The 11055-nt window shown below is 43.6% G+C and overlaps 3 protein-coding genes across 11 annotated transcripts; all 3 read right to left on the bottom strand.

The window, feature by feature from the left end:
- Positions 1-16: 16 nt before the first annotated feature.
- Positions 17-2991, bottom strand: LOC132262863 (peroxisomal acyl-coenzyme A oxidase 3). 3 transcript variants are annotated; one of them, XM_059762309.1, is made up of 5 exons: positions 2869-2991; positions 2466-2532; positions 2263-2401; positions 810-2187; positions 17-746 (listed from the first exon to the last, which is right to left on the bottom strand). In XM_059762309.1, exons 2-5 carry the CDS (start codon positions 2477-2479, stop codon positions 190-192), a joined length of 2088 nt encoding a protein of 695 aa, XP_059618292.1. In that variant the 5' UTR covers positions 2480-2532; positions 2869-2991; the 3' UTR covers positions 17-189. The 3 variants fall into 3 exon arrangements, with proteins under 3 accessions (XP_059618292.1, XP_059618293.1, XP_059618291.1); XM_059762310.1 differs by having other exon boundaries at positions 2873-2988; XM_059762308.1 differs by lacking the exon at positions 2869-2991 and having other exon boundaries at positions 2466-2831.
- A 382-nt stretch (positions 2992-3373) lies between these two features.
- LOC132262865 (peroxisomal acyl-coenzyme A oxidase 3-like) lies at positions 3374-6108 on the bottom strand. The gene is made up of 4 exons (XM_059762311.1): positions 4821-6108; positions 3989-4769; positions 3647-3930; positions 3374-3589 (listed from the first exon to the last, which is right to left on the bottom strand). Exons 1-4 carry the CDS (start codon positions 5553-5555, stop codon positions 3380-3382), a joined length of 2010 nt encoding a protein of 669 aa, XP_059618294.1. The 5' UTR covers positions 5556-6108; the 3' UTR covers positions 3374-3379.
- Positions 5666-11042, bottom strand: LOC132262866 (choline kinase alpha). Of its 7 annotated transcripts, XM_059762316.1 has the most exons (6): positions 10626-10859; positions 10495-10569; positions 7866-8318; positions 7435-7793; positions 6463-6862; positions 5666-6389 (listed from the first exon to the last, which is right to left on the bottom strand). In XM_059762316.1, exons 2-6 carry the CDS (start codon positions 10510-10512, stop codon positions 6126-6128), a joined length of 1494 nt encoding a protein of 497 aa, XP_059618299.1. In that variant the 5' UTR covers positions 10513-10569; positions 10626-10859; the 3' UTR covers positions 5666-6125. The 7 variants fall into 7 exon arrangements, with proteins under 7 accessions (XP_059618299.1, XP_059618302.1, XP_059618298.1 ...); XM_059762319.1 differs by lacking the exons at positions 10495-10569; positions 10626-10859 and adding an exon at positions 10984-11042; XM_059762315.1 differs by having other exon boundaries at positions 10495-10859.
- Positions 11043-11055: the final 13 nt, after the last annotated feature.

Genomic DNA, 11055 nt, shown 5'->3' with positions numbered 1-11055 from the left:
TTATCTTTTCATCCCAATACCAAGGATATTTGATATTTATTTCTTTAAAAAATGGTAATCATCTATCACCCTCTATCACTGTCGTTTTTGATAAAAAATATCACTATTACTCTCTACCCTGTAAATCCCGGAGATTGTCTAAAAGTTATTGCATTTATAAAATGAACCTTTCACCTATTCAAAATTTCCCTACAATTTGCTGTTTCCTGCGTACTCCTTCCAATGAATCACGTCTCTCCACCAATTTGCACGCTCCAATGTGCCTGGAGCTTGCATGAGCGTCGTTTGGAGATTCTTGTAGATCTCCCCATTACTGGCGCCCAGCGGAGAGTTAAGTATAAAATCTGGCGGTGCCAGAGCGTCCACGAGTCCTAGAGCGTCATCCTTTATTATGGGCAGTAGATCGAGAATTCCTCGCTCATATAACTCTCCAGGCAGAGATCCCGAAGCGAATCCCCCCTGATACAGAATGCCCAGGTGTTTCAGGACAATGGAGGTGCCAAAGAGCGAAAGAAGGCGCGTCAAGGCGGCAGATTCGGGTGTTGAGCCCAACTGGAGGATGCGATTGTAGAAGGAATAGAAAACCATTCGTTGGCCATAAACAATCGATAGTGTTGTGGCATTCAAGGACTGGGAATCATTGCGAATCTCGAAAGGAGACTTCTTCTCGCGCTGTAGAGATTCCACGCGTTTTGCTGTCTTCTCCAATTGCCATGCACACAACCAATCCAGGGCTTTCAGCAAATCTACCGGAAGAGAAAAAGAATTAGATAGAGTGCATTGAAGATTATATGTTGTTCAGAGCTTACTTTCTGGTCTGAGAGCTTCCGCTGGAGTCTTCCATGAGAATCTATAGCGGATGATTTTGTCATAGTCTGCGAGAAAGGACGCGGAATCCAGGGGAGAGGCTTGTTTGAACGCTTCCCAGCCTTGTCTTCGGACACTCAAGAGCCAATTGGAGGCTTGCTGAACAAGGACATTGTTTTCACCTTCATACGTGCAATTAGCGTCATTATCTCCGCGCAAATCACCCAAGCGAGCCACTTTGAGATATCCGTGGCCTCCACATGCTTCTCGGCACTCCTGAATAGCGTCTCTGGCCAGCCACGAGCACACAGGCTTCGTTGCTGATGACAAAGCATGGATTTCCATCACTTTGTTCGCCACATCTTCGCCCAGGAAGCCTTTCACCACATTGTCTGCGTGCTGGATGTAGATCCATATGGAGAAGATGCGGATAGCGTAAGCAGTGGCGAGATGAGGGAAGAGCCGGTACTGCTGCGATTGATATTCCAGAACAGAGAGCTCTTCATCGCTGTCATCTGGGCCAAATTGCTTCCGGCTTCCCGAGTATCGAATGGCAATGACAATGGCTTTCAGAATGTAATTGCTGGCCAGTCCACAAATCCCCACTCGGCCTCCTGACAGCGCTCCCAGGGAGGCGCCCATTCGCTTCTTCGAATCCTTGATCTTGGTCACAAACTTTCCATCAGGACTCACGTCACCGGTGCGAGAGAGCAGATAATCCTTGGGAATGCGGTAGCGATGGAACATGACAAAGCCATTATCGATGCCATTGAGTGCCACCTTCTCGCCCAGATCGCCAACAAGGACTCCTGGAAAGGCACGCAGAGTCTTTGTGTCTCTGATGGGGACCAGGAAGGCGTTCAGCCCATGATTCTGTCCGCCAGCGTGCATTTGAGCGTACACAATGGCGTATGTGCAAGTCTTTCCCAGATTTCCTACCCAACACTTGGCGGCCTCGAAGTCTGGCGTGTGCAGAACAAACTCCTGCGTCTCTTCGTCATACCACGCCTCCGTTCTCATGCCTCGTGCGTTCGTGCCGTGCGAGAGCTCAGTGAGGGCGAAAGCGCCAGTGATCTCGCCTCTGTCATTTGCCTCCACGAACTTCTGCAAGCGCTCAGTGCCCAGAGTCCGGATCACGTTGGCGAACATGGTGAAAGCCAGGGTGTATTTGATGTTGAGACTCGGATCGTACATAATGGTCGAAGAGACGAACACGGATGCAAACTCAGGACGCTCCAAGAATTTGTCCATCGTGAAGATTTGCTCGTTGAACAGCACAAACTGCCTCTTGGTCGTAATGTGACGCTGCTCATCCAGAGATGGGGTCTCAACTGGGTGTGCAAACAGAGGATGACCCTCCATGAACTTCCAAATGTCGTACTGAAGCAAAATTTGAAGGTCAGCGAACTTTAACATTTATGTTCATTGCGGGGTTATTAATCAGAAAGTACTCACGCGATATCGCAGGAGTTCCGCATCCTCAAGAATTACTTTCATCTGCTTCCAGTCAAATGTTGCCCCATCTCTGTACTTCGAAAGGGGCCCCTTTGGGAAATCCGGAAAAATGTACTTGTCCTCGAAAATGTCATTATAACTGTTCAAGATAAAGCACACAGTGAGATAAGCCTTATTTCCATTGTAATCTAACTAATTCTCACCTGTTGTTCGACATTTTCGCTGATAGGTGGATTGTTGGGCGATTTCTGCTGGGAAACTTGTGAAAAACTGCAAAAGACGAACGATAAGTGGGGCAAAATCTTAAAATGCTCCTCTGCATGAAGCTGACGAATGGTGGTGAACTTCTAAACTTCTGACACCTCTGAATAGTTTATGCAGAAAAATGAGTCTATCAGTAAAGTTGGTATGGTGATTTGATTAAATTAACTTTGATTTAATGCCACTTATGCCACTTATCAATGAGAATTGGGGAAAAGTAGAAAGCAATAATGACGAATGAACTTTTGCTGAAAAATCACACTCATTCAACAAAGTACTCTTTTCCTTGTAAAAAATTGTGCACATCACTTTAAAGTGCATCAAAAAACATTAGAAGCTACTCACTCACGCTTTGCACTGTAAATCAAGACTAATTGGTGGACTTTATATGCAGTTTTATGCTTTTCTTTACCTACTTCTTACAACACTTTTTTTGACATGAACGGTGTGATTTTACTGAATTACTGGCGCTAGTGCATAATAAGAAGGCAATGTAATCCCGCCAGATATTTAAACCTATAACTGCGATAAATTTGTAACGAACTACTTACCTCAATTATAGATATTATACTAACAAAAAGAAATGGGAGAATTCAAAGTCACGGCTAAAGGGGTATTTAAAGATGCAAATAAAGCCTTGGAGGCCGACAAACAGTCGGTGTAAGTGTATTAATTCCCCTAGTTCGCTTTCTGTGAATCAGAAATGGTTGAATATTCAAGAAGAGAAGGAAATGAAAGAAAACATGCGATTCTCGGCTATTGACATCATTGTGAAGAACGAGGACTGTCCTACACGAGATAACCACTTCATTCGAGCATTCTTATCTCCCAAGAAAGATAATTCAGCGTATTTGAATTACAATTTGTTTTTATTGATCTTGTTGAGTGTGGCTTTAAGATTCTCATAAATTTCCCCGTTGCTCATGCCCAGAGGAGAGTTGATAATGAAGTCTGGCGGAGCGATAGCGTCCACAAGGGATACAGCGTCATCCTTAATCTCTTCCAACAGTCTCAAGTATGCCTCCTCGTACAAGTCGCTCTCTTGTGGGCTGGATAAGAAGCCACCCTGTTGAAAGATTGCGAATTACTCAAGAATATCTTGCCAACAATTAAATGAACACACTTTCTGCAGAATTGATATGTTCTGGAGAATCACGTGACACCCGTAGAGGCTTAGCAGCTTCATGAGTACGGTTCTTTCGGCAAGGACTCCATTTAGATTCAGAATAAATTTGTAGAATGTCTGGAAAATCATTCGCTGTCCGTACGTTATTGCCAGCGGTATGGCATTGAACACCTGAATTTTGTGTCTAATATCAGATATGGAGTTGCTCTGGATCCCCTGCGCCTTCTCAGCTGTCTTCTGCAACAGGAAACAGCAGAGCCAATTGAAGGTTTGCAAGAGATCTGCGAAAGAGGAGAACGGTTACAATAGAGTGTCTTGATAATTCATGGGCATATTTACTTTCAGGCTCAATGACTTCCTCTACTGATCGCCAGTGGAATTTCATTTGGACAGTTGTGGGAAGATCGGCAAAGAAAGAGGCTGATCCGTAGGGTGATTTCGAGCGGAACTCCTCGTGGCCCCTGAAGAGTGTGGCCAAGAGCCAATTGGAAGTTTGCTGGATGACAACATTATTGGCGCCTTCGTAGGTGCAACTAGCGTCATTATCACTCCTCAAATCCCCCAGCTGCGCTACTTTCAAGTACCCATGTCCTCCACACGCTTCCCGGCACTCCTGAATAGCATCTCTGGCCGCCCAGGTGATGATAGCCTTGGCCACACACGACAGCGCGTGCATCTCAATACCCTTACTGAGTCCGACATCGCTTCCGCGCAGAGAGATCTGCTTGATGGCGTAGTTCTCATAGTAAAGCCAATCCACAAACGTGAGAGCGGCGAAGGCAGTGGCCAGATGTGGAAAGAGGCGATGCTGTTGCGTCTGGTACTCAATCACCGGCAGCTCCTCGTCGCTGCCCTCCGGGCCAAATTGGCGCCTCGTGGCTGAGTAGCGAATCCCAATGGTCACAGCTTTCACGAGATTATTGCTCACACCGCAGCAAATCGCCACACGACCCTCAGACAAGATGCCCAGCACGATGCTGAAGCGCTTCTTCGAGTCTTCGACGCGCGTTACAAATTCCCCTGAGGGTGTGACTTCGCCCACGCGCGCCAACATATTTGCTCGAGGGATGCGATAGTGGTGGAACATGACGAAGCCATTATCCAATCCATTGAGGCCAACCTGGCAAAGTAAATAAAGTCAAGCGGATTCAGTAGCGCAAGATCAACTCACTTTTTCACCCAGATCGCCAATCACAACGCCTGGAAAGGGTTCCATTGTTTCCGGATCACGCAGCGGCACAAGGAATCCATTGAGCCCGTGATGCTTCCCATCTGGCGTATACAATTGCGCATAGATGATTCCGTGAGTTCCCGTGTCTGCGAGATTGGCCGCCCAACATTTCGCTGCCTCAAAGTCTGGCGTGTGAATGACGAACTCCTCCGTGTCACGATCGTACGTCGCCATTGTGCGCAGGGCTCTGGTATTTGTTCCATGAGCAATCTCAGTCACCACGAATGTCCCGAAGATCTTTCCCTGCATCGTCTGCTCCACGATGTCCGACAGGGAATCCGTGCCCAGCGAGCGTAGTGTGCCGGAGAAGAGCTCAAGAGAGAGGAGCAGCTTCCCCGGAAAGCAGGCGTCATAACTCACGAGCGCCATAAGGAATGTCTTGGTGATCTGTGGCGAGACGTGGGCATTGGTGTAAATGAGCTGGTAGAACTCCTCGAAGAACTTCTTCTGTCGCTTCTGTGCCAAATCTCTCTGCTGCCGCACAGTAAGTGTGTAGTCAGGACGCGCGAAGAGAGGATCGCGGCTCAGATAATTCCAGACCTTGTACTTGAGACGAAGGACACTCTCTCCATCGAGGAGCAGAGCCATCCTGCGCCAGTCGAATGACGCCTTCGCGCGATATTCAGAGAGCGGCCCGCGCGGAAAGTCCGGCAGAATATCCTCAACGACACTCATAGTTCTTGGCTCACTTCTTGGGTCTCTTGGTCACTGATCGGCACACTCAACTGATACCTTCTGGCGGAGCACCTGGACTTTAATGGCCAAAATGTGGTCACTGGTGTCAATTATACCCTGTCATCGTGATTTAATAAACATTGCAAATTTATACATTTAACAAGTCTACACAATGGATTAACGACTTCTCATTCACGAATAATCTCATCGCATTACTATAAGAACGCCCATCAGCAACAATAAGTGTCTCTCTCGCTGGAAAGAAAGCCTACTTCTTCTTGGCAATCACGTGGAGCCGCTTAATCTGTGATCGAAAGAATTCTTAAGTTACACTGAAATCGAAGGCTTTTGTACTCTCTGTTTGCAGATTAGAAATGATGAATACAACCGAATATTTAGACTAAACTCTACCTCAGTCACCTCAATTGAGAATCACTGCCACATAACTTCCCTATGCTAAATGTTTAGATTTATGTGTGAATTATAATCACAGAGGATGTTCACAAATTGCAAGAATGTCCTTATCGTAAGTACACAGCAGGTTAACTTCATTCTTCAAAGACGCCCTACTCACGCCTCTTCACCAGTGCATCCGTACAGTGATTGATATGCGCGCTTGGCCCGGAAATATTCATCGATGCGACAGCTTGCATAATTCCAGTAGCCAAATTTGATTTCCTGGTACACATTTACAATCGACCAGAGTGACCAGAAAAGGTGTGATGCCATTGTGAAGCAGTCGATTTCCTTCTGTATATCCCGCATTTCCTCCTCACTCGCTTTATACTCGTCATTCTCGAGGAACTTTCGCAGGTACGCGCCAATGAATTGCTCCTGAAATCATTCAAATTAACATTCGTTGTTCAGCAATTTGTTTATGCTTTTATGGGAGGAAAAAGTGACTCACCCTTTGCTCCTGGTTCGGAAATTGGTCAGGCTTGTGAATGAAAAATGGATAATTCTCATTAGATATGTAGTCAAAAGTCCACTCGATGAAGTGATTGGCAAAATCGAAGCCGCGATAGTTGTAAGAGCAGTACTCAAAGTCGATGATCATGAGTTCTGGATCGAATCCATCATTACTGTCGGAGAACAACTGTGAATTGCCACTCAAAACGGAGTCACGCGTATTGTCTAGCTCCTCCATCTCGTTGAGCGATCTCTTCCGCGAAATGCCTAGCACGACATTCCCATTGTCCTCTGCCATGGCATCGTCACTCGTTGACGGCTGAGCTGCTGCTAGGAGAATTGAACCAAAATTCGCATTCAGACCATCATTGCTGATCTGAAGCAAGTCCTTGTCATCGCTGCAATGGTAAGTTCATGGAACAAGAGAGAAGAGAGGGAAAAGATCAAGGCTTATTGAGTAAATGGCAGGTGTTCTAGAGAGAGAAAAAAGTAGATACCACTGCGACATTTTGCTCAATACAACAATTGCAAGGATGTTTTTCTGTACTTGATTGTCGGGATTTTTGTGGTACATAAATTTAGAGCAAATTGTTGATATATTGACGCAAAAATGATTTTCCATCTAAGTTCATTTACTTTTGCAATGCAGAACAGAATGGAATTGGTATAAGCGAAACTGAAAATGGAACATGTGTGAGAAAAACACAATGTAACAGAGACATTTCAATTTTCTTTTTCCCCACATTTTTCTGCCTTCGGCACAAAAGCAATCATCAATTCTCAATTGTTTGCCAGTTTTGGCGTTGATTAAATACACATAATCATTTCTCAAAAATATTCCGCGTATCAAATATACACAAATTCCGGAGAAACTCTAATCTGTGTTTATATATGGCTATATAAACAGGCGCCGAAGGAAAAATATGAGTAAAAAGTATTATATTTGAGGGCAAAGGTTCAGAACACTCACCTAATTCTCTGGTCAACTGAATCGTAGTCTTTGAAGAGAATATTACCCTCTTGTAGATCATTGTGAGAGAACACGACGGGAAATTCACGTGAAGCTCTCACCGTTCGCTTAAACCAGTCCATTTCCTCTCGAAAGTCAATTTGGCGCAATTTCTCCAGCTGCACAGCCTCATCGCTGTTGGTTGGCTGGAATTTCCCGAGAACCGACTCCACGGTTTTCAGCCATCGCTCCATCGTGCTCCACAGCCAGTCCGGCTCCTTCGACACTGGAATGTTCAGGCTGTGAATCTCTGCAGTCTTCTCGGCGATCTTCACCGAAATTCGCGGATTCGACAATTCTGGCGTTCTCAGAGCTCTCGCCTGGAAGAACAACAATTACAGCGTATCAGGAAACTGCATTAGCATTAGTAGCACACTTCACTCATCACTCACTGGAATATACTGCTCAATGCGTCCTCCGGGAAATATACCATGCAACTTCGGACCCAACTTCCTCTCGCTGAGCAAAGCGAAGACAACGGTCTCCGTGAGCATTGTCTCCAGCGCCTGTTCGCCATGTGTGTGACCGTAGATACGCAACAGCACTTCGTGGGGCTCATAAACAGTTCCGCTACGCAAGAAATCATCGCCGCTGCTCTTCCGCGCTCTCTTGGGCACTAAATTGATGGGCTCCGAAGGTATAGAAGTCGTAGATGAGATGGACGATGATCTTGTAGAGTTCCTGCTGCCTTCCGGGAGGCTTACATAGTACAAATAGTTAGAAAGGCCACCACTTATGCGTTTCAACTTGATCTCCTCCGCTGAGACTGTCTTCCAGGCACCAGTTAAGTAATCACGGCAAATCCGAGCTGCCAAATCTCGCATTTCGCTTGCGGATTTAGATATCTGCATTGGGTGAGAAATAGAGAGAAGAGTGTGAGTACCTGCCGCATTATAAATAGCCAATTTATAGGCACTTTCACGATTGTGAAATTCGTCAACAGTAAATAGAAGTTACACCCATAATTCTTAAATAGAAAACCTGCACAATCTGCTTAATCCCTTCACACCGCTTCAATTTCACACTAAAGCTAAATTGTTAACAAATCAGAGTCTGTAAAAAGCACTGTCTTTATTAATATTCCATGTCGTAAGCTTCCGTGACAATCGATCCGTCAATATAATTACTCGTGTTCAAAGGGAAATTTCTGCCCAAGCAGGAAAACTGAAAAGCGCATGTCTTGTCTACAAAATCTGAAACATTCTGGTATTTTCCAGAATAATTTCACTCCCGTGAATTTTCCAATTTGTCCACAAATTTACATTTGAGCTTAAATCCTTTCACTGACACTGAAATCACTTACAAAACTATGAGGCGTTATTGCCCTAATGTTATTCTGTGAATCCATTGCACGGTGTTGTGTCTTCGAGTGCCACCTGATAAATGCTGTAATATATTTAACATTCGCGACACAATTTCGCAAAAAAAAAAAAATCAACTCGCAAAACTAGTCTTTTCCGTCTGTTCACTGCTCAACCAATGCAATAGGAAAGTGACTCACTATTAAAGCTATACAACTATCAAAAAGAGAGGGATAGAAAACCGCAGAATAATCGCAATTATTCTAACACATGTGTAAAACATTTTTTCCAACTTTCGTGACGCAAATTAAGTGTTGATTTGCTATATACTGGATATTTATATGCTTTTTTAAGACTTCCAAGTGGGCAAAACCAAGCGCTGGGAGAACACAATACTAATATTTCCTTCACAAAGCATTCCCAACAGAGAAATTCAAAACAAATAAATCATGACAAATTGTAAAAATTGCGCGCAATCCGATATCTAAACTGATTATAAGGTTCATACACATATCTGTCAATTCTTATCACAACAGCACAAAAAGAACCATGAGGAGAATATTGCCGGATGATTTTATGACGCTCATTTAGCAACAAAGTATGAATTTTATCAATATCTCGCGTCAAGCATGCGACTACCCACTTAATTGCAGACACATTCCTTCAGTTTTTCCACCATATCGGCGACACTGACTTTCTCCACAGAATTCTCCAAAAAGAAAAGCGAACCAGAAGTTTAACAATTAAAATTAAATAGGAAGCAATAATTAAATGTGCATGAAATGGAGTTTCTTATGCTCAATATTGCATTAAGAACGCATAATTTTGTGGAAAATTTTGATAACCTTATCAAAACATTGACATATCTGAAGAACTCTGCTATTAAATTGAATCTATGTGCGCAACAAAGTTTGCTTGAATTTCTCAGAATAGGTTTTGACTCCCCAAAATCACAAGAATTCTTTATCGATAACGTGAGACCGAACAAAAAAAATTATTTCTATTAACAAGACTTTGAACTGAATAAAACATTAATCTTTATGTATTGTAGCTTCTTTGCATTCGGAAAGATTTTGATTCACATCGGAGAAATCAATCATTCATCATCCAATTATTGTTTTGAGGAAATTTCACAAAAATCTTGAAAATTGAATTTTAAACCATAAAATTTCCAATAGTTAGTTAACGAGGCTCTGACCTTTTGAGGTAAAGACTGTGTGTAATTTACTGCGAGTCAAAGAAATGACACAGTTTTATGGCTTTCTCGTATATTTCAGCCTCGATGATAATCTCTAGTGGGCCAAAAAGCGCAAAAATGAAGTCAATTTGGGAGAGAATGTACGAAAACCGGTGACGAAGAGGCGATAAAGAGGCGGAATTGAGGGGCTCGTGAGAGATAACGCACATTTCTCAAAATGTTCTATTTTTGGCTCAATAATTGTGCGTTTCATTATACAGAAACCGTTCGGAAGATGAATTGTGTATGTCTTCATTGTTATGATTTACCTGTCGCGTAGAAAATGACTTAGGTAAACACCTCTCAGAGACCAATGAACGACGCAGTGGAGCCCAAAAGTAGTTCGCAAAGCCAAGAGTCTTTATCACTTTCTCACACATTTCGCGCGACTCAGGCCAGGAAATTTGCCAACTTTCCGCTCACACGCATGACAGTGTGCAAATGAGGGCGAAAACTATTGCAAAAAACAGTGGTTTTACGTACCTTTATCGGTGAAATCATAGTGTAAATAAACAAAAACAATGGCAGATGGTATAAGGAAGAAGTGCAGCAGAAGCACTGCGAAAAGAAACAGATAAATCACAAAAAATGCACTAATTTCAACGTCAAATGACTATCAACGTGGCGCACTTTTCGCAGACACGACTTTTTGCACGCTTTTCACGCGGAAAACTACTGAATTTTTCAGAGAAATGTGCTGCTAAATTCCACCAATGATTCACGCTCGACGCACTCGTGCTAAATGGGGACCCTTTAAACTTCTTCGGTCGCCGTCGGGCCAATCGGTGTGGACGAAGAGTGAATTGTCATGTGCACTCTACGATTGTAGTGCACTCTAACGGACAGTGGACGATACTTAGAGTAAGAGCGCAATATATTTAAGAGGATTTTAAAATGTACGGAAGAATTATCAATAAACTAATTCACGACGTTTGAAGAAACTCATGACATTTTTATGTAATATTCACTTACCAGAAATTCCACATTGGCATTTGAGCTGTTCCAAATAAACAGAAGAAAGCACACCTCTTAAACTAAGAGGTC

The sequence above is a fragment of the Phlebotomus argentipes genome, unplaced genomic scaffold, assembly GCF_947086385.1.
Source record: "Phlebotomus argentipes unplaced genomic scaffold, Phlebotomus argentipes genome assembly contig_15, whole genome shotgun sequence".
Taxonomy (NCBI): domain Eukaryota; kingdom Metazoa; phylum Arthropoda; class Insecta; order Diptera; family Psychodidae; genus Phlebotomus; species Phlebotomus argentipes.
The sequence above is the reverse complement of the archived record's forward strand: the minus strand, read 5'-3'. Positions and strand labels throughout refer to the sequence as shown.